Source organism: Vanellus vanellus, assembly GCF_965231255.1.
Source record: "Vanellus vanellus genome assembly, chromosome: 29".
Taxonomy (NCBI): Eukaryota; Metazoa; Chordata; class Aves; order Charadriiformes; family Charadriidae; genus Vanellus; species Vanellus vanellus.
In genome coordinates, this window is record NC_138934.1 from 1,074,173 (window position 1) to 1,095,759 (window position 21,587).

At 57.6% G+C, this 21,587-nt stretch overlaps 1 protein-coding gene across 1 annotated transcript; it reads left to right on the plus strand.

Annotated features, from left to right (window-relative positions):
• Positions 1 to 202: 202 nt before the first annotated feature.
• On the plus strand, positions 203 to 16,800 carry LOC309682461 (adenylate cyclase type 10-like; the record flags this gene model as incomplete). The annotated part of the gene is made up of 25 exons (XM_082496552.1): positions 203 to 347; positions 632 to 736; positions 1,857 to 1,895; positions 2,074 to 2,217; positions 2,968 to 3,173; positions 3,609 to 3,702; positions 4,020 to 4,108; positions 4,664 to 4,855; positions 4,970 to 5,091; positions 5,680 to 5,828; positions 6,071 to 6,260; positions 7,072 to 7,124; positions 7,747 to 7,900; positions 8,618 to 8,810; positions 9,358 to 9,444; positions 9,889 to 10,172; positions 10,727 to 10,863; positions 11,726 to 11,851; positions 12,844 to 13,098; positions 13,789 to 14,127; positions 14,352 to 14,391; positions 14,885 to 15,107; positions 15,501 to 15,608; positions 15,767 to 15,945; positions 16,623 to 16,800. The coding sequence occupies 25 exons, from the start codon at positions 203 to 205 to the stop codon at positions 16,798 to 16,800; spliced, it is 3,831 nt and encodes a 1,276-aa protein (XP_082352678.1).
• Between the last annotated feature and the right edge of the window lie 4,787 nt (positions 16,801 to 21,587).

Here is a 21,587-nt window from a genome sequence, read left to right on the forward strand (position 1 = left end):
CTGCTGGGTAAGCGATGACCTAGCCAGGAGGCCACTGCCAGGTGATTGTGACCACCCCCGTGAGGGCCGAGGGCCAGTCGTCCCGCACAAGGGCCCAGGGCTCACTGTGTGGCTCGCACTGTGCAGTGAGGTGCTCGTCCTCCTGCCAGCTGGGCCTGGCCGTCTTCTCTGGAGGAAGCCTGTGTGCCACAGGGCGCTGACGATGGCTTCTGCCTGGGAGAGGACCTACTGCCACTCAGACCTGCAGAAAGCAGCAGCTCTCCTCCCCGCTCTCCTTGGTGACGGCTTCCTTGTGAGAAGTGCCACTCAGACTGTGCACGGAGTGCTGCTCTTTGCGGATATCTCAGGTGGGGTGAGCAGCGAGGAGCAACCACGGACGCACAGGCCCTTTGGAGGCCTGCCCCTGCCCCTCAGACAGAGTGGCCATCTTGTCACTGCTGAAGTCTTCTGCTGGGACGCCCACAGAGCGCATGATGGGTTATCTTGGGCGGTCAACCACTGCTGCCAGCAGCACTGAGCCGGGCATGGGAAGGTGTCACCTACAGGCTCTCGGGCTGGACAGCGTGGAACTGGCTGCCAGGTCCTTTGGCCCACATTGGCGTTTCCTGATTTCTAGGTGTCCCCCTTACAGGTTTCACTGCTTTGACAGAGAAATTCATTGAGAGGAGCGGCGCCCACAGAGGCACTGCTGAGCTGGCGCAAACCCTCAATTCCTACCTGTGTGACATTTTGGAGGGTAAGTGTCATGCTGCAGGACTCTCTGGCGTGGGGCTGTGGGGCGGCTCAGGGAAAGTGCAGGCAGACGGGCTGGGCAGCCCTGTCCTGCCTCCTTGCAAGGGCTGGGGCTTTCTGTGAGGACCAGGGAGAACAGCCAGGGTCTACTGGTGGCTCAGGAGCAGTGCGGGTCCCGTCTGCTCCCCACTGTGGCTGAGGAGGCACCCGCTTTCTCAGCAGCCCCCTCTGTGCCTCTAGCATGAGCAGCCGGCTCAGTGCTGCCTTAGGGCCCAGAGCAGGCTGAGGGCATCCAGCGAGTGCCAGCATGCGAGGGACCTGAGGATGCTGTCTCAGACATGTCTTTGTGTGTGTGTGTGTGTGAGCCCCCCACGAGCCCCTTTTCAGAGGAAAAACCTTGACCCTTCTGAGCTGAGCGTGAGCACATTGTAGCCACCCCTTTGGCAGTGCTTGTAGAGCAAAGCAGGAGAGTCCTCAAAGATGATGAAGGGTCTGGAGCATGTCTGCTGTGAGGAAAGGCTGAGAGAGCTGGGACTGTGTAGCCTTGCGAAGAGAAGGCTCATGGGGGATCTGAGTAATGTTCCTAAAACCTGAAGGGAGGCTGCAAAGAGGCCAGAGCCAGGCTCTTCCCGGTGGTGCCCAGTGTCTGGACCAGAGGCCACGCCATGGGCATGCACTGAAACACAGGAAGTTCCCCCTTTAAGTCAGGAAACACTTCCTGACTGTGAGGGTGACTGAGCACTGGTGCAGGTTGCCCAGGGAGGTTGTGGAGTCTCCCTCCTTAGAGCTCCTCCAAAATGACCTAGCCACTGTCCTGGGCAGCTGGCTCTGTGCCGCCCTTCTTGAGCAGCGGTGTCGAAACAGATGGACCCCAGAGGTCCCTTCTAGCCTCCACCTTTGTGAGATTTGGGGGCATCTTGAGGCCCTGCCTCCCTGCCTGCTCTGCAGGTACCAGGGCTGTGGCCACTGTGAGCCTGGGAGAGAGGCCGGAGTGGTGCTTTCCTGAGCTGTGCCCCATGGTACACCCTGGCCTGGCTGCTCCTCTCCGGGCAGAGGGGCGTGGTCTGTGGGTTCTGGAAGAAGTAGTTCCACCTAACTTTCCCTTTCCTTCCCTCTGTCCACAGAGATCCTGATTTTTGGAGGAGACATCCTGAAGTTTGCTGGTATGTTCTTTGGACGACAATGCCCACGTGCACTGATCTGCTGCCTTTGCCTCTTGTGGCAGCCACCCACAAGCCCATCTTCCTCCGCACGTGGGCTGATTTCTGCTGTCCCTGCCACTGAGCAGGGACACCTGCCACCTGTGTCAGCAGAGCCTTTGCCTTCCCGTCCCTTTCCCAGGAGATGCTGTGCTGGTGCTGTGGAGAACAGCACCCCAGGAGCTGGCTAAGACCATCAGCCTGGTGCTGCAATGTACCCAGCAGATCCGGAAGAAGTATGGGAAGCGTAACACGGACGTGGGTCAGACGGTCCAACTGAAGATAGGTATGGGCGCTGGGCCAGATGCAGATCCATGGCACTCTCTCGTGCAACAGGGTGCTTCTCACCAGCAGGGAACACGGGAATCCCTACTGGGGCGAGTGCCAAAGGAAAGCATCTCGTGGGAGCATTGAAGGGGCAAACGGTAGTCAGAGCGGGTACTGCTGTGTTTGCGTGCGTCTGTGTCTGCAGATGCAGAGGCAGCTTAAAGGTAGAGCGGGTGTCAGATCAAGGATTAGGGTCTTTGAATGTGTGTTTTAGCACAGATGTCTGCGGGAGGTGATTATTGTATTTTCATTTTTTCAGGTGGGGGTAGCTTTGCATCCTTTCCCCTGCTGGGTTCTCCCCTGCCTTTCACAAAGAGCAAAGGGGCGCTGCTTTGCGTACGGCTGTGAGAAGGGCTTTGGCAGGCTGTGGTGTTTTCTCAAGCAGACAGCTACAACTCACCTGCATGTAGAGGGAGCAGGCGGTGATCAAGCCCACTGGTTTGCTGGTCTTCTGGTGCAGGCAGCTGGGTGAGACGCCCAGCACTCTCAACATGTTGTGTATGTCGACTGCCTTTGTCTATTTCGAGACAGGCGTTTCAGGGAGCTGTGTCCATATCCCCCCGCGTGGGACGGAGGGTGCTGTTGCTCTCCATACTGCCCGTCTCCCTGCTGGGCCTCCGATTAGCTTCTGAACAGCTGAGGTGCTGGGGGCTGTAGAGTTGCAAATGTTCCCTGTGTCAGTTCTGCTTCTCCCTCGCTCCCTCACCAGGGATCACTGCAGGGCCCATGAGCCTCATCGTTTTCGGCAACGAGAGTCAGCAGTACTTCTGCATTGGTGGCCATTCCCTGGCTGAAGTCCGTGAGGCTGAACAGCTTGCAGGTGCAGGTGATGTTATCCTCTCCGCCACCTCCTGGGAGCGTTGTGAGCAGCACCGGCTCAGGAAAAGGCGTCTGTCAGGCGAAAGAGCTGTGAAGGTAGGCACATGGGACGGCCTCTTGAGCCATTCTGAGGAGCCGGCCCTGGCCATGAAGGAGGGAGATGTCAGAAGGCCGAGGAGCTGAATGGGGAGAGTTGTAGCTTGGAAAGCGGGCAGGCAGCTGAAGCTCTAGTCCTTCCATCTCAGGGAAAACTGTGGGCTGTGCTTGCTTGGTTTGAGGGGTCGGGAGGCATGGGAAGGGTTTTTGCCAATGTGGGCAATGTCCTCTGTGGGACATGGAGCTGTTGTTGACATCTGGGGGATGCTTGGATAATGCCTGCCCAGCTCCGGTACTCCTGAGGAAGACCGCTGTCCCATCCATCCAGGCAGGCTTGTTCTCCCCTTTTCCAGGCAGCAAGGGTGGAGGGCAGGCTCTGTCCCCTGGGACTCCTGGGGAGGCCAGTGGCAGTGCTTTCATTCTGTGTGTCTTCAGGTTACGGGCATGGATGAGATGCCTTGGTCAGAATGCCAAGATGTTTTACACAACCTTGTGCAAGACCCAATGAGCCACCGCTCGGAAAGGGAAGGTGAGTGCCCACTTCACCTTGTTCTGTGAAATGCCAGACAGGTTGGGCCTGGCTGCTTCAGGGGCCAGAGAGGGACCACCTCCTCCCTCTTCCCCCTTTCAGTTAGCACTCCTGCTTTTGGGCCTCCTGTGCATCAGCTGGGGCAGTGGCTGCTGCTGCCTCCTCCTTCCAGGGGACAGCTCGTCCCTGAGCATCTGGAGGTGGCAGCATGAGCAAAGGCAGAAGACGCTTTCTCCCCCGTTTCTTGTGCCATCCCCCGCTTTGCAACAGCTCGTAGTCCCATCCTCCCAGGGACCACCTGCATTTTCTCTCCTCAGGCACCATGAGTCCTGCTCTTGTCTTGCCTGATGATCCTAATGCGGAGGAGGTGCTTAGGAAGTACATCCCAGAAGTTGCTCTCAGGAAGGTACGGCAAGGCCACCGCTGCTGGGGGCTGCATTTTTGGAGGGCATAAGTGGTGCACTGCAGAGACGGAGTTCTCACGGGAACAGAGAAAGAAAAGAAAACGCACCCTGAGACGACAAGGCGGGGGGACAGAGCTGAGGGCCACCTGTGCTGCACCATTGTTGGCTTTGTCCTCAGAGAGACATGGGTGGCGGGAGGCGGACTTGTCTTTTCCGTGGGTGTGGTTCTGGGTGTGCTGGGGCCATGAGGGTGGGATAAAGGGGAGATTCCACTGAAGTCCCTAGAGCATCCCCGAGGGTCTCCCCTCATGCCTGTACCTGTCCCAAGATGGGGTGTTAGCGGAGCACCTTTCTCTCCTTTGTCGTTAGTGTTATGATTTGGTAACTGCCTGCCGGCGGTTGGGCAGCCTGCCTGCCATTTGCACCGAGAGGAGGATTTAGCCCTTCCTCTGCAGTCCCTGCTATTGCCAGGACGCCTGCTCTCCCTCGCTGTCTGGGGTGGGCAGTAAGACCCCAGGAGAGCAGGCTGGTGAAGCCATCGTGCTCTTGCCTTCCAGCTTGATGACAGAGTGCCACTGGACCTGTTCTCTGAGCTACGGCCTGTCACCATCCTCTTCATCCAGCTGCAGCTTCGTGCAGATATCAAAATAGCTTCTCTCGCCGAGACCCTCAACAATGCCAGCAGGATGATGCTGGAAATCCTCTATCCTCACAATGGCGAGATCAACAAAGTCCTCCTGTGTGATAAAGTGAGTGTGGGGGAACAATCATCTCCCCCAGCCCTGAGAAGGTGGCCAGTGAGAAGGAGGGAGGGACTCCCTCTTCGGCATATTAGCAAGATGTGCTGCATCTGTCCTTGGCAGGGCTGCACCTTCCTCTGTGTGTTTGGACTCGCTGGAAAAAAGCTGCCCTACGAGAGCACTCACGCCTTGCAGAGTGCTATTCAGATCCTCAACTCATGCTCCACCATGCTCGATGAAACAGAGTGAGTGTGTGGTGGGGGTGGGGGGCTGCATGCTGCCTGGGACGGTGCAAGTGGGCTCACCGGAAAGAGACGTGTCTTCTAGCTTGCCCTCCCTTGTCCCTGGAGGAAGGAGGCAGTGCCCGCAGAGGCGGCAGGCAACCCCTGGGCTTAGCCCATGGCAGCCAGGCGGAGTCCCTGCAAGCACAGCTTGCTGGCCATGGCGCTGGAACAAGCCCTCGCAAGGGCAAGAGGCTCCTTGGCGCCAGAGGCAGGCCCTTCTGGGCGACTGGCCCATGAACAGGGATGGGGCCCAGCCTCCTGGTCTCAAGCTGCTGTCATGGCAGGCGGTGACCTTGTGGGCGCCGCCTTCCCTCCCTCTCTGCTCAGGAGAGGGCTGTGGCCCTGCATGTGCTCTGCCCCTGTCCCTTGTCCCTTGCAACCCGTGGATGTTGCGCCCTGAGTCTCCACGTCCCCGAGACCCATGCTTGCAGGGCAGGGCAGCTGATGGCCCAGGAGAGGGCCCAGGGCAGGTGCGGGAAGGGATGTGTCTGGGAGGGCAGGACTGCGCCTGGGGCGCTGCTGAAGGCCCACTCTTTCCCTGTGTGCCAGGGCAGTGTCTGTGGCAGTTACCAGCGGGACGGTGTTCTGCGGAATCATCGGCCACCCTCTGAGGCATGAATACACAGGTAGGAGGCGTGTGTCTGAGGCGCGGCAGGCTGGCGTGGGCCTGCTTAAGCACAGCAGTCTGGAAGAGGAAGGTGGGCTGGGAGAGGGCTTGCCCAGCAGTCGGTCAGCAACGCCCCGGTGGCGCCGGTCCAGGCCCAGGGCGGGAGAATGGGCTCTGTGGGCGGCTGCTCCCCTGGGTTCTGCTGAGCCTGCGGGGGGGCTGGCCTGTGCTGGAGGTGAGGCAGCCATGGGCCTGGAAGGGTGTGGCAGGGCTGGTGGCACAGTTCCATCAAGGCGTGCTCCCTGTCTCTAACACGTGCTCTCTCTCTGGCAGTCATCGGCCAGAAGGTGAACTTGGCAGCCCGGATGATGGTGCACTACCCTGGGCTGGTGTCCTGTGATGCAGCTACCTACGCCGCCTCTGGGCTGCCCCCTTACTACTTCAAGGAGCTGCCGGAGCGAGAGATGAAAGGCATTCGCCAGCCTGGCACTGTCTATCAATATGTGGGCATGACCAAGGAGAGGTGAGTGTCCTCTGAGAGGGCTGCATGAGGGGGTGGTGGCACCAAGGGTGGTGCAGCCTTGGCCAGCAAAGGGCAGTTCTGCAGAGAGAGACCAAGCTGGTCTCCCTTCCCTGTGGCTGAGATGGTCGGCAGCTCTGGCGTGGCAGGCGTTTTGCCTCTCTCCCCCGCTGTCTTCTGCTGCTGAGAGAGCGGGAAGGGAAAGCACAGGATTGGGGAAGGTTTGTCTCTCTTGGCAGACGCAAGCTGGCCTTGCAGGCTCTGTCCAGATGGCTTTTGCCTGGGCTTTCCACGCTGTGCTTGTCCACCTTGTGCCCTGGTAATGCTGACCCAAAGAGGCGCTCGTCCCAGCTGCTTCCGAGCAGGCAGCTTTGCGCCACTCTGATCCCCACGGGGAAACGTGGACCATCGGGACACCCTTCCTCATGTCTTTCTGCTGAAATCTCAGTTCTTCCTCTGGGGCAGGATTTGGCCCCTGGTGGTTTTGGCCAACGTGGTAAAGCTGTCTGTTAGCCAAGAGCACACCTCTGCTTCTTTCACGTGCCTCCAAGTTCTCTGGGTTTGGCCTCTGGTGAGGGACTCTTGAGATGTTCTCCTGTCCCGCCATGGCCGTTGGGCTTCTTTATGCTTGAAGCTGTCCTAGCGTGTCAGCTTGAACTTTGGCTGGTTGGAGTGTGCACAGGATAACACGCTGCTGGAAAGAAAAGCAGGTACCCGAGAAGCACATCCGTCGCCACCAGGCAAGGCTACTTCTCTGTGTCCCCTGGCTCCTCACCAGCTAACTGACTTGTGTTTTGTTTTCCCCTGCTTCTAGCATATTTGGCATGGGCCTTTCCAAGAAGAGGTCAGAGTACGTCCCCTTGCTGGGTAGGTGGAGAACGCCTTGCTCTTCTGAACCCCTGGTTCTTCCTCTTGGTAACTTTTAGTGCCCCGCTGGAAAGAGAGAGGCTTTGACCAGGGATGGTGTTGCCTGCAGCGGCCCTAAGCACGTGCCGCCTGTCTTGGTCCCTACTCGGTTGATCTCTTATGGGTGGAAAGCAAGGTGAGGCGCCTGGTGCTCCTTGCCATGCTCCAGACCTGGTACAAAGGATGCTTTCAACTGTGGCATTGATCCCCATCTTTGGGATCAGGAAAGAGATTTCCTTGTGCCAGACTGACGGAGAGTTTTGGCGGTGGGTTCTCCCCCTTTGACTCCTCAGCGTTCCTTTCTTAGCAGCACCTGAGCGTAGTCATGGAAGTGTCAGGACACAAGAGATGCCTTTAATCACTCAGTGTCTTGCCCGATGTTTTGGGTGCTGTTATGGGTTAATCCCGGCAGGCAGCTCCGCCCCACAGAGCCGCTGGCTCCCCACAGTGGGATGGGGAAGAGAGTCGGAATGGTAAAAGTGAGAACAGTGGCGGGGGGGGGGAAGCTGCCGTGGAGGGTGCCCACAAAAGGCACGTCTTTTCAGCAGGCCCCAGCAGCTCATTTTCTTGCTTGTGTTCACAGGTCGGAAGCAGGAGATGGACCTCTTTGTCAGCTGCTTGAAAGCCTACAGGGACTTAGGAGAAAGGAACATCCTGGCATTTGAGGGCACGGCGGGCTCCGGCAAGAGCCGCTTGCTTACGGAACTGGCCTATTTAGGCCAGGATGCTGGTCACAGGTACAGCTTTTCGACCTGTAGCTTTGGGACACTACCCCTGCCCGTCCCCTGACAGCCATGGAACACTGCAGCCCCTCTGCCAGTGCCCCTGGCCCTGGGACTGCAGCCTCCCGAGGAAGCCTCCTGGAGACACTCCCTAGGAGCACCTGCGTGCTCTGCTCCCGCCTCTGCCTCTTTGGGGAGTTGGAGGTGGCTTCTTGAGCCACAGCTTTTCCTCCTGCACCTCTGGGCCAGGCGCTGAGGGAAGGAAAGAGCCCCTGCTCAGTGCTTTTCATCTGAGGGCAGACCCAACGGACAGCAGGGTGGCCTGTCTCAGAAGGCCTGCTTGCCCTCTGCCTGTTTCCCAGAAGGAGCATGTGGGCAGCAAAGCCTTCCTGGGCTCTGGCAGGCAGACTGCTAGGGTCGGGAGCCCAAAGGCAAACTCACACTTGCTCCATCCTTGCCTCTTAGCCCCATGAGTTCCTCTGCAGGGGCCATGTAGCGAGAGCTGGGCCGGCGCTGCGGAGACACAGGGTCTGGGCCCGGCTCTCCCAGTGGCTTGGCAGCAACTGGCCCTCTCTGCCCTTTCTCGTGGGAGGAGTGAAAAGCTTGGCCTTCTCTGGGAAGCGCTTTGAGCTGGGTGGCTGAAGAGCTCGCTGCAAAGGGCATCTCCACCCCTTTTGTCTCAGAAGGGTCGGGCCGTGTGGCATCTCAGTGCCTTTTGCTTTTGCACGGCAGGGTGGTTGCCATGGAACTGCTCGAGGTCAACGTGAGGCAGCCCTTCTCTGCCATCCGCACGCTGATGGCCAGGGCCCTGGGCCTCCAGGACTGCGACTCCTGCAGTGAGAGGCAGTGCGTGCTGAAGACCAAGCTCCAAGGGACAATCGAAGAGAGCAGCTATTGCCTCCTCAATGACATTTTCCTTGTCGAGGTGAGAGCCAGAGGCCTGTCTGGCTCGGGAGAAGGTCTTCTCCTGAGCTTTGCTTGGTCTCTGACGTTGCATGGGAAGGCTGCCTTATCTCAGGGGTGGGAATCGTGGGGGTGATGGCACACCTTTCCCATTGCTGAGCCCGGGGGGCTCCCCGTCTGTGGGGAGTTTGTGTCCCACGCTGTCCCTGGCAGTGCTTGGTACCTTGTTCTGCACCCTGGAAGTGGCATTGGAGAGAGGCTGTCTCTGACCTCGTGCTGAGATCACCACTGCAGGAGTGGTGTGCTCCAGCCAGCCCAAGATTCCCACAGCCAGAGACGCATCTCTTCATCCCACCCGCACGCCCCAGCTCTGCCAGAGACCCTCAGCAGAGGGCCTTTGCTTTGGGCTCCAGGAGGAGTCCCCACCGTGGCTTCCTGCCCCTCTTGGGGAGAGGCTCGGTGCTGAGGCCAGCAGAGGCGGTGCGCTCTGCAGTCTTGCATGGTGGGTGGATGTGCCAAGGCTGGAGCGACGTTTCTCCCTGACTCTGCTTTTCCGTTTCGGACTCCAGTTTCCCGTTTCGGACAAGGTTCGCGAGATGCGTGCAAATCAAAGAAAAATGGAATTGCACTCGACTTGGGCCAAAGTGCTGGAGAAGGTGAGCATTTCTCCTTCCCTCCTCCTGCACCAGAGAAGGAAAACAAGCTTGTAGGCTGCGGGCTCTGTACCACAGCAGTGTGAGCAGGCGGGAGGACCACGTGCCTGAGTCATGGCCCTTTTGGGCCTGAGAAAGTCCTCAACGCCACGCCCCTCCGCAGCCCCACAAACACACCCAATAACTATCCTCCTGTAAAGCGTGCCCTGGAGGAGGAACAATGTCTTCTGCGTCTCCTTTGCCCAAGCTCCCTCCTTCTGCAGGGCAAGTGATGTTAGGTGTGACCCTCAAGTCTCAAAGAAATGAGGAGTCGGTAAGCTTCTGAGCAGGGAAGGGCTTGGGGAGAGACTTGAGAGCATCCTCTCAAGAGACAGAGGCTAAATCTCCTCCCCCGGAAGACACCTGAGGATCCAGCAGATTCCTCTCAGAACAACCAATTTCTTTCAGACCATTGGAGGAGAATTTGGCATATTTGTCATCGACAATGCCCATTTCATCGACCGTGCCTCCTGGAGCATCCTGTCACCCGTGCTCAGAAACGTCTCCCTCTTCATGGTCATGAGCTTAGCTCCGGGCTACGCCACAACAGAGAGGTTTTGCAAAGCCGCAGCAGACAACACAACGTCCCAGAAAGTCACCTATCTGCACCTGGATGAGCTGAAAGCTTCATCTGTGGTGCAGAAAGTCTGCCAGGACCTTGGAGTGGTCAGCATCCCCAGGGAGCTAGCGAGGTAAGTTGGAGGCAGGTGAGCTCTTCCCGAGGGCTTGAACCTCTGCAGAGCACGGTGGGGGACGAGTCCCCCAGGAGAGGGAGCGCAGGGCCGCGAGAAGCATCACTGACTCTAGCCAGTAGCGCACGTGGGTTGCTAGTTATGCCTCATGCTGGCAGGGGTGAGCTGAGAGTGGGCGACTCCCTAGACACCGAGCGTGGGAGGTGTCAGCCCTTCGCTGTTGCGCAGGGAGGAAGGGAGGCAGAGTCCCGGGGGCAGAGGTCCACCCTGCTGCCAGAGAGGATCTAGGCTCCTGAGGAGAGGACAGGCAGGGCTCGCTGCTCTGTGCTTTGGGCATTGTCCGCAATTCTTTTCCCACGGACTTGAGTGAAGGCTGGAGGCTCAGGGGGCCCAAAAGGCCCGGCCAGCGGGAGGACCGTCCCTTTCCAAAGGGAGGTGTAGCTGTGACGACGGTGCGGGCTACCCTGTTCTGCCTGAGTGACTCGCCACCCACCTGAATTGTGTTTCTCCTTCCTTTCCTTGTGCTGGTCACTGCTTGGTCTGCTCCTGTGCAGCTTCCTGATCCAAAGAAGCTCGGGGATCCCATATTACTGCGAGGAGCTGCTGCGCTGCCTTTGCTGCAACAACATGCTCCTGTTCCACACCCAGGGGCAGGGTGAAAAAGCAAAGGACAACTGGGAGAGCCTGATCAGTAAGCACCTTTGCTGCGCCTACCGAGTCGCTGTGGCGCCTTCTCCGCGGCACAGTCTTGCTCCACCGTTCCCCCATGGATCTGGGCAGAGTCGGATCTTGCAGCAGGGCTGAACTTGGTCTGGTGGAGGCGTGGGCTCCTGCATGCCTTGCTGTTGGCACAGCCAAAGCAGGGGCTAGCGAGTTCTGGTGTTTTGGAGGGGCCTAAATTCTTGGGGCAGAGCTTGTGTGGCTCAAACACAGGGGAAATTGTTCCAGAGCACATGCGTTTCTGGTGTTCCTTAGGCATTCTAATGGGTGCGTAATTTACCTTGGCCAAAGGCCAGCTCATCTAAGAACAAACCCTAGCTTGAGGTGAGGGACAGGCCCAGGGCACTTGAATCCAAAAGCATAAAGCCCCACAAGGGTGCTGGTAACAGAAGAAAAGGGTGGTAATGCCATCCGAGAGAGCAATGCCAGCAGAGTGCTTTGGCCTTGGGAAGAGCCAGGGTCGACGCTACATTTTGCATTCTCATCGGCAATTTCCCTGGCTGTGGAGGGAGCGCTGGTGAAGGCAGCAGTGCTGCCACTTTCTGTGCCCGAGCATTCGGTCGCCCCCGGGGAATTCTGGAAGCTTTGACCGGAGGACTGTTTGGGAAAGGTGGTCTGAAGGCAGAACACCTTTGGGAGGGCTGTGCAAAGAAACTCTTGCAGTGGAAACTGCTTTTCTCTGCTTAATGACCACGTTCAGCGCAGGCAGGTCAGTGCGCCTGCACTGGACCATGTAAGGTGGGACTGGTCCCATCTCAGATGAATTCTGAAATGTTTGCAAGCTGCAAGTGACTTTGCAAAATGTCTTACTCGTGCTCTCCTGCTCCACCCAGCATCTGCAGTCGAGGCTTCATCCCTCGCAGCAGCTTTGATCTGCAGCGCAGAGAATGATGGCAGGGTCTGCATCATGAGACCAGACGTGAACCTGGAGAATACTATGCTGCCCGCCACCGTGAAAGGTGAGGGGCCGAGCGCCGGTCTGCCGGCTCGTGGCTGAGCGGGGCATCTTCGCGGGCCATCGGCTAGAGGGAGGCTGGGCATGTGTGCGCTGCAGAGTCCCCCTCTCAGCGCGGGGGCTCTGCTGGGAAGGTGGCTCCTGTCCAAGCAGAAACGGGCCTGGGGCTGCGGGCAGCCGCTTCCCTGTCATGGCTGTGGACCAGCTGTGAGCCTGCTGGCTGCTTTCCATCAGCAGGTAGGAGAGAAAAGGGTATTGGTGCAACACTGAAGGGGCTCCCTTTTCTCACAGAAACAAATCCTTTGCTGGGAAAAATCTTTGACTTGCCTCTGTCTCAACTTTGAAGGTGGCCTCTACTTTGCTATTCTCCTTTTAAGTTCCCCAGCTAACGCTGGTCTCAAGGCCCTTCATCCAAAGCAAATCCATTGGGGTTTTTTTGGTGGATGGGCATGGAAATCCCTCCGTAGCCAGGGGAGCTGGATGGGGGAGCTGTCGATGAGTGTCCCTCCTCTCTAGCCATAGCCATTTGTACGACCCTTGAAGAACTGTCATGCTAAAGTATTCCTCCTAATCACTCATTTTGTCAAAAAAAAGAAAACCAAGCAAGCCAAAAGAAAGGAATAGTATTGCCTGGGCAAGTTAAGTTCTGAGTCCACCTGTGAGGTGGGGAAAGTTCTCTGTGTGCTCCGTTGGGCAAAAACCTACTCCAGATCTGGTAGGGCGCATGATGGGATGCAGGTACCTGCTGGGTCCTGCCCTCCCCACCCTTGGTGGGGGAGCGTTCCTTTGAGCATTTTCCTCAGGCCTTGTGGCCTGCGATTCCAACGGGAGTGGAGCCATATGGAAGAGGCCAACCCTGGCTTGAGATTGCCCAGCAGGTGCAGTCCCGAGGAGAGGAGGCCAAAGTCTACCCTGTTTCATGTGTTGAAACTTTGCAGCCTCTCCAGCCTCAGCGTGGGGAACAGGCCAGAGAGACGTGTTGCTTCTTTTTGACAGAGCTTGCGCTGATTCAGCTGGATCGGTTAAAGCCACTGAAGCGGACAGTTTTGAAGTTTGCGGCTGTCATCGGGCCAGTGTTTACCACCCAGCTGCTGCGGCACATCCTTCCTGCTGGCCTCAGGTACCGGATGATTTTCTTGCTGGACATGCTGGTGAGCGACAACATCCTCAAGTGGCTGAAAAACACAGAGGTGCCAGAAGATGTGCGGGATCCTTCCGAGAGGCCAGCCACCCCTCAGCAGGCCCACAGCGGTACGTGGTAGCAGTAAGGTGGACAAGGGAGCTGCCGGCTCTGTCCTGGTGGGGCTCCGTGGCATATGGTGAGCTTCCCGCCCTGTGATGGGTGGCTGGAGCTCAGGCAGGCATGGCTGTTTGGGACGGGCTGTGCAAAGACCTCACAAGTCCATCTCAAAGCACACTAGCTTTGCACTGGAGGGCAGCTCCCACCAGCCGTCCCAAGTGCCTCTGCTGCCCTGCCTGCAAGCACTTGCTGCTTGTAGCGCAGGTATGGGAGGGCGTGTGGAGTCCCTCACATCTTCACCCAGCCGCCTGCAGCATCCAGATCAAAGATGCCCTCCGGAGTGCCCCGGGGCTTTGACAGGCTTTTAGCCAGGTTTGATTCTGCTGTGGCGCAGAGGGAAGCTCAGGAGGGTGGGACTGCCTTGCCAAGAGCAGGGAGAAAGCGCTGGCCGGGGCTTGCTTTAGCTGGTGGCAACATGCCCAGCTCCTGCCTGGAGCGCAGCTGAGCACTGTGTGCCCAGGGCTGTGCTAGCATGAGCGAGGCAAGCTGGGCCCTTTCTCCCTGTGCCGCAAGGCTTGGTGTGCAGCAGCGCTGCTTCGTGGCCAAGGACACACAGCAGGGCAAGACTTTTGTGCTCTGGCAGGGATGGCCCCAAGCCTGGGCTCCTGCGCAGTCTGATGCAAAGGCCCTTTGCCTTGCAGGTGTGCAGAGGCCCTCTGCAAGCACGAGGACCATGGAGCGGCAGTCTGGCGTCCTGGCCTTCTGTGTCCTGCTGCTGCGGGAGGCTGCCTATGAGCTGTGGCCTGAGAGACAGCGGGTTGACTTGCACCGCAAGTGTACTGTATTCCTGGAGCGGCATGCACACAAATGCAAGAGCTGCAACCAAGGGGACTTTGTTGCCTTCCACCGCTTGGCCGTCCCCAGCACCCAGGAGGGAGAGAGCTGTCAGGACCCCGCTGACATGGGCGACTCGCACAGCTGGGAGGCCTTGGTGCTCGCCGGAGAAGAGCTGAGGAGGGATAGGACCCACACCACCAGGGGTATGCTGCGCAGCACGGGCCCTGCAGGAGCCCAGGGGTGTGTGTTGGGGATCGGGTGGGAGTAGGTCTGCTAGGGATGAGCCCAAGAGCTGAGGACAAGCACTGCAGAATTTCCTCAATGTGTCAGGAGCCTTGCAAGGGTCCTTGCAAGCCTGCTGGGAGAGGGGGAGCAGCTCTGACCCTGGGCAACGTGAGGAGGTGTCTAACCCCTGTTTTCTTTCCAGATGCTGCAGCAGAGCAGGACTTCATGGAGGAGAACTTTGGGTGAGCAGGCAAGGTTTTGGTTCTTTTTGAAGGCAGTGGGCTCAGGGTCTCCAGAGGAGACAAAGGAAGCGCTGGCATTTGGCTGCCGGTGGTACCTCTACTGTAGGGAAGAGGCTTTCTGTGGGGAGGGAGCTGGGAGGAGATGGCCACGGAATGAGCGAGTGCTTGAGGAAGGCTGTGGGCTCAGGGGATCTTCCCGCTACACTGGAGCAGGCCTTGCTTTCCAGTTCTTACAGAGTAGCGCTGCAAAATCTGCAGGGGCAAAGCCACCGCAGGGAGTCGGGTGGTTTGCCTGTGGGAGGTGAGAGAAAGCCCAGCTGGTCTTGCTCCCGCTGCCTAAGGAGCACCTGTAGGAGTCACGCCTGCCCGTGGCCTCGTGCTCTGCTTGCAACAAAGGGCTTTGGATGCCGTCTCTGTGGGGAGAAAGAGCAGCCTAGGTGATGCCTGTGTCTTCTTTGCTCTCTTCTTCCCCTGGGAACTCTCCTCTGACTAGTGTGGCCGAGCGAGTTCTGGCAAAGGGCGAACAGACAATTGAGCTGCCCAGCACGACCAACGGGAAGCACCACGGTGCGTGCTCATGTGAATGCAAAGCCATCGTGGAGTCGGTGCTTGTGCCTTTGGCTCGCCACTACCTGGCAATGGGTGATGCTGCCAGAGCCTTTTACTATCTTCTGGAGTGTGTGGCTGCCTACCTGCATGTCTCCAACAGCTACATGGTGAGTTGCCGCGCTTGCCAGTCCCCACTGTGCATGGAGTCCTCTCGGTCGCCTGGCTCTGGGCAGGGCACCTTTGCCGTTGCAATAGGACATGCCTCAAGAAGGCCTTGGAAGGGCAATGCTGGGGTCGGACCCTGACTTTTTCCTCCGGTTTGCCTCTTCTGCGGCAAGAGACACAGGCCACCGTGCCCTTAGCACGAGGGGCATTAGCAGGGAGGCGGTCGGAAGGATCCCTGGTGCCTGTGCTCTGAGCCGGTGTGAGAGTGTGTGGGCGGGCGGCACAAGGGGAGAAACAGGCCCTCTTAAGACAGATGCCAGCGGCAGTGGGGGAGGACAAGGCTGGCTGAGGGCTCTGCACCCATGCTCACCTGCTCTCTGTGTGCTTGTGCACAGGCCCTCGTGAAGCTGAACGAAGCGGAGGTCCTGAGGAACTCCTTAAAGAAGAAAGCGAGGGTGATAGCCCGCTTTGACGAGGCCACCTTCTTCAGCCTCAAAGGGGAGGTAAAGAGACGGGGAGGCCTGGAGGGATCTCCTCGGAGACAGAGCTGGATGCCTTCCCCAATTGTAGGGGATATCCCTGGCATCTCCAGCCACCGACACACTCCTGCAGTCTCTCGGGCAACGAGAGCAGATCAGAGTGTTTCTCTTTTCCTGAGCAGGTTTGCTGTCGATTGCAATGCACGAAGCTGGCTGAGCAAATGATCAGAGAGGCTTTGAGCCTGCTCAACAGGCAGTTTCCCCGCACCTGCATCGGAGCCTTTCTGAAGTCTCAGGTGGAAAAGTTGCCATGGGACGCTTATGTTGCCAGAAGAGCCTCCTCCCTTCCGCAGGAGGACCGGTGAGAAGCAGAACTGAGAAGCCAGGGGAGGACAAGCCGATTCCTACCTGGTCCCTGGCACCAGGGCCCAGACCTGCCGAGACTTGAGGCCACACCTAACCTGATGCATAGCCTTGAGCAGGACCGAGGCCTCAGGCAGTGATGGACGGGTAGAAGAGGCACCGACTGAGTGCCACACTCCTTCCCGCCCTGCGCAGTCATGGGAACTAAGCCCACCTTTGGGTTGAAACCTGCTTGCAGCTGGGGATGTGTCAGCCGGCACATGTGGCTGCGGCAGGGGGTTGGTGGTGGCTGGGAGCAGAGAGCTGTAAAGAGGGAGTAGAGGCTGACGAGGGGCAGGGCTCTGGAGGCAGGTCCAGGGCACTGGGAAGGAGCAGTGGGTGGAGGTGAGGTGTGAGAACGAGGAAGCGCAGGGGACGACACTCCTTTTCTTGCCGGTTGCCCGCTTTGCTTGGCTCCCCTAGCGCTCTAGTGCCAACAGGCCCTGTGGAGCGCTCAGCTTCCCCCGGCAGCGCGTCTTTGCCCCTGTTCCACTCTGGCAGCCCCTCCTTCGTCAGCTCCCTTTCCTGCGTGGAGATGCAACTGGCTTGTCCGTTGCACTGCTTTCCCCCGGCCCTGTCCGATGTAGCACTGTTCAGCAAGAGCCTGCAGCCCCAGCATTGTCTCGTGTGTTGCAGGAGGAAGAGGCTAGCCTGGCTGCTGCGGCAGAGCTGGTGCCTTTCCTTACTGGAGGACCTCTTCAGCCTGGAGGACACTTCCAGCGGACAGAGGGACTCCCGCCTGGCAGCGCGCATGAAGGCCAACACGGACAGCGCAGCCGACTTGTATCGGGCAGCAGACTCCAGCCTCGGATAGACTTGAAAGAGAAGGGTGCAAATGCAGTTCTGTCAATAAATAGTTCCTTTACTATGACATTGGTTGTCAGGCCTTTCCTTCTGAGGCTATTTTTTTGCTAATCTGCTGGAGAAAATCCAATGGTGCCCCTTATTTTCAAGGAGAGAGGACACAGCGTGGGGTACAAACACAGTAGTCGCTTGACCTAAGGTTCATTTCCGAGATTCTTCAATCAATCAGCCTAAGAGTAGCTGCCACTTGTCTCAAGCATGCGGGCCAACCTTTACTGACTTCATCCAATTACTTAGAAAAATACCACACAAGTTTCTTCCCAACTCCCTAATTTTGGAGTTAAGACTCCTAGCGCAACCTGCTGCCGTTCACGTATGTATAGTCTAAAAGGCTTTCTCAGATTTGGAAGTCCCAGAGCAGGAACTTCCATAAGCTTCCTTTTCATTTCATGGAAACCTTTTCTGCACTCAGGTGTCCACTCCAGAACGCCTTCAGGTCCTTTTATAGCAGCATATAGTGCTTTGGCCATGAGTCCAAAATGAGGGATCCTAGACGGCACCATCCGGCCATTCCTAAAAACCCTCCTAATTGTTTGGGTTTTTTTTTGATGTTGGCACTGCAATTCTACAAATGGCTCTTTGGCAGGTACATTAGCGATACAAAAGAAGGCGTCTTTGAAATCCCGTACTGTAACAGTCCATGTTCTAAAAAAGAATTTATTACAGGTTCTAATCCTTTTCTAGCCTCCAATTTAATGGGATACTGCTTCTTTTCTTTCTGGCTGAGCTGCCGGTTTCAATTCAGTCTTTACCGGAGTCATGTTCGTTGCTTGTCCAGGTATTTTTGATGCCCAATCAGAGGGATGACAGCATCCAGTACTGTCCTGGTTCCGGCAAGGATGAGGTTAATTTCCCCAAGGAGCCGGCAGGGGAGGCAAGCATGCCATACCACGTGACCCATGCCCAGGTATAAAAGGAGCTAGCCGGGGAGGGGGAGTCAGTTGCCACTCTGGGGCGGGTTGCGGTGGTGCGGGTCCGGTCAGTGCGCTTTGTCGGCGGTACTGTAATCGCCGCCTTATATTCCTTTACCGGTGTTATTGTTTTTCTTTCTTCTTCCTTTTGACTGTTCTGTTAAATGATAATATTTCAACCCACGAGTTCTTGCCCTTTTCTGCAGATTTTTCCCACGGCTGTGGGAGTCGTGCGAGTGGCTGCGTGGTTCTTTGTTGCTGGCTGAGGCCAAACCACGACAAGTACTTCTTCTGGAATATCCCGTTCTTCACTTTGACTTCTCTCAACTAACAACCCTATTTGTGGTTTACAAGCAGTCTCTGGAGGCATATGCAACTGAACAGAATGTGCCAAAAAATTTAGTTGTGCGTTTAATTTACACAACAAGTGTCTTCTGCACAATGGGAGTGGGCATTCTGGCATATAGAGAAGCTTACGATCTAATTGAGTATTTCCACTTGAACACTCCCTTGGCTGTAAAAATGGCCTTAAGGTCTTTTTCCCCGTTGTACCAACACCGCTTCTTTTAGTTTTACTGAAAGGTCCTTTACAAGCAGTCCCTACGGGGCTGGGAGAGCTGGAGGGCTGCGCTGTCAGAGGTGGGGCAGCTGGGGGCTTGGGGAGGGAGCAAGGGAGCAAGAAGGGAGCGAGCCTGCTGGGAAGATGGCCACAGGCTGTGTTAACCGCAGAGGGAAGGACCAGGGCTAGCAAAGAGCTCTCTGCGCCGGAGGCAGCTGGTCCCTGATACAGGGGAAGCAGCTGCAAAGCGAGCAAGAGGTCGCTGCCTGAGCCTCCCTGCGGCCCTGTCCTCAGCGGAGTGGGGTGGCGCTGGCCGCCTCCGAGGCAGGGGCTCAGCGTCGAGGAGGGAGCCTGGGTAACGGTGGCAGCTGGGCAGCAGGCGGTGACACACGGAGGATGTCCCTGCCAGCTGATTGTGACACGGGAGGTCAGCGGCTGGGTAAGCGATGACCTAGCCAGGAGGCCACTGCCAGGTGATTGTGACCACCCCCGTGAGGGCAGAGGTCCAGTCGTCCCGCACAAGGGCCCAGGGCTCACTGTGCGGCTCGCACTGTGCAGTGAGGTGCTCGTCCTCCTGCCAGCTGGGCCTGGCCGTCTTCTCTGGAGGAAGCCTGTGTGCCACAGGGCGCTGACGATGGCTTCTGCCTGGGAGAGGACCTACTGCCACTCAGACCTGCAGAAAGCAGCAGCTCTCCTCCCCGCTCTCCTTGGTGACGGCTTCCTTGTGAGAAGTGCCACTCAGACTGTGCACGGAGTGCTGCTCTTTGCGGATATCTCAGGTGGGGTGAGCAGCGAGGAGCAACCACGGATGCACAGGCCCTTTGGAGGCCTGCCCCTGCCCCTCAGACAGAGTGGCCATCTTGTCACTGCTGAAGTCTTCTGCTGGGACGCCCACAGAGCGCATGATGGGTTATCTTGGGCGGTCAACCACTGCTGCCAGCAGCACTGAGCCGGGCATGGGAAGGTGTCACCTACAGGCTCTCGGGCTGGACAGCGTGGAACTGGCTGCCAGGTCCTTTGGCCCACATTGGCGTTTCCTGATTTCTAGGTGTCCCCCTTACAAGTTTCACTGCTTTGACAGAGAAAGTCATTGAGAGGAGCAGCACGCCCAGAGGCAATGATGAGCTGGTGCAAACCCTCAATTCCTACCTGTGTGACATTTTGGAGGGTAAGAGCCATGCTGAAGGACTGTCTGGCGTGGGGCTGTGGGGCTGCTCAGGGAGGGTGCAGGCAGGTGGGCTGGGCAGCCTGGTCCTGCCTCCTTGCAAGGGCTGGGGCTTTCTGTGAGGACCAGGGAGAACAGCCAGGGTCTACTGGTGGCTCAGGAGCAGTGCAGGTCCCGTCTGCTCCCCACTGTGGCTGAGGAGGCACCCGCTTTCTCAGCAGACACCTATGTGCCTCTGGCGTGAGCAGCCGGCTCAGTGCTGACTTAGGGCCCAGAGCAGGCTGTGGGCATCCAGCAAGTGCCAGCACGCGAGGGATCTGAGGATGCTGTCTCTGACATGTCTTTGTGTGTGTGTGTGTGAGCCCCCCACGAGCCCCTTTTCAGAGGAAAAACCTTGACCCTTCTGAGCTGAGCGTGAGCACATTGTGGCCACCCCTTTGGCAGCGCTTGTAGAGCAAAGCAAGAGAGTCCTCAAAGATGATGAAGGTTCTGGAGCATGTCTGCTGTGAGGAAAGGCTGAGAGAGCCGGGACTGTGTAGCCTTGCGAAGAGAAGGCTCATGGGGGATCTGAGTAATGTTCCTAAAACCTGAAGGGAGGCTGCAAAGAGGCCAGAGCCAGGCTCTTCCCGGTGGTGCCCAGTGTCTGGACCAGAGGCCACGCCATGGGCATGCACTGAAACACAGGAGGTTCCCCCTTTAAGTCAGGAAACACTTCCTGACTGTGAGGGTGACTGAGCACTGGTGCAGGTTGCCCAGGGAGGTTGTGGAGTCTCCCTCCTTAGAGCTCCTCCAAAATGACCTAGCCACTGTCCTGGGCAGCTGGCTCTGTGCCGCCCTTCTTGAGCAGCGGTATCAGAGCAGATGGACCCCTGAGATCCCTTCCAGCCTCCCCCTTTGCGAGATTTGGTGGCGTCTCGAGGCCGTGCCTCCCGGCCTGCTCTGCAGGTACCAGGGCTGTGGCCACTGTGGGCCTGGGAGAGAGGCCGGAGTGGTGCTTTCTTGAGCTGTGCCCCACGGTGCACCCTGGCCCGGCTGTTCCTCTCCGGGCAGAGGGGAGTGGTCTGTGGGTTCTGGAAGAAGGTGTCCACCTAACTTTCCCTTTCCTTCCCTCTGTCCACAGAGATCCTGATTTTTGGAGGAGACATCCTGAAGTTTGCTGGTATGTTCTTCGGACAAGAGCAAAGGGGAGCTGCTTTGCGTACGGCTGTGAGAAGTGCTTTGGCAGGCTGTGGTGTTTTCTCAAGCAGGCAGCTACAACTCGCCTGCATGTAAAGGGAGGAGGCGGTGATCAAGCCTGCTGGTTTGCTGGTCTTCTGGTGCAGGCAGCTGGGTGAGACGCCCAACACTCTCAACATTCATAGCATCATAGAAGCATAGAATTGCTGAGTTTGGAAGGGACCTTTAAGATCATCAAGTCCAACCGTTAACCTACCCTGACAAAACCCACTTCTAAACCATGTCCCTAAGTACCACATCTACCCTTTTTTTAAACACCTCCAGGGATGGTGAATCCACCACCTCCCTGGGCAGCCTATTCCAATGTTTAATATCCCTTTCAGTGAAAAAATGTTTCCTAATATTCAACCTAAACCTCCCCTGACATCACTTAAATCCATTTCCTCTCGTCCTATCACTTGTCACCAGGGAGAAGAGGTCAGCCCCCACCTCTCTACAACTTTCTTTCAGGTAGTTGTAGAGGGTGATAAGGTTTCCCCTCAGCCTCCTCTTCTCCAGGCTAAACAACCCTAGTTCCCTCAGTCGTTCCTCATAAGATTTGTCCTCCAGACCTCTCACCAGCTTTGTAGCCCTTCTCTGGACACGCTCCAACACCTCAATGTCCTTCTTGTAGAGAGGGGCTCAAAACTGAATGCAGTACTCGAGATGGGGCCTCACCAGTGGCGAGTACAGGGGGATGATCACTTCCCCAGTCCTGCTCACCACACCATTCCTGATACAGGTCAGGATGCTGTTGGCCTTCTTGGCCACCCGGGCACACTGCTGGCTCATATTCAGCTGGCTGTCCACCAACACCCCCAGGTCCTTTTCTGCCGGGCAGCTTTCAAGCCACTCCGCCCCAATCCTGTAGTGCTGCATGTTGTTGT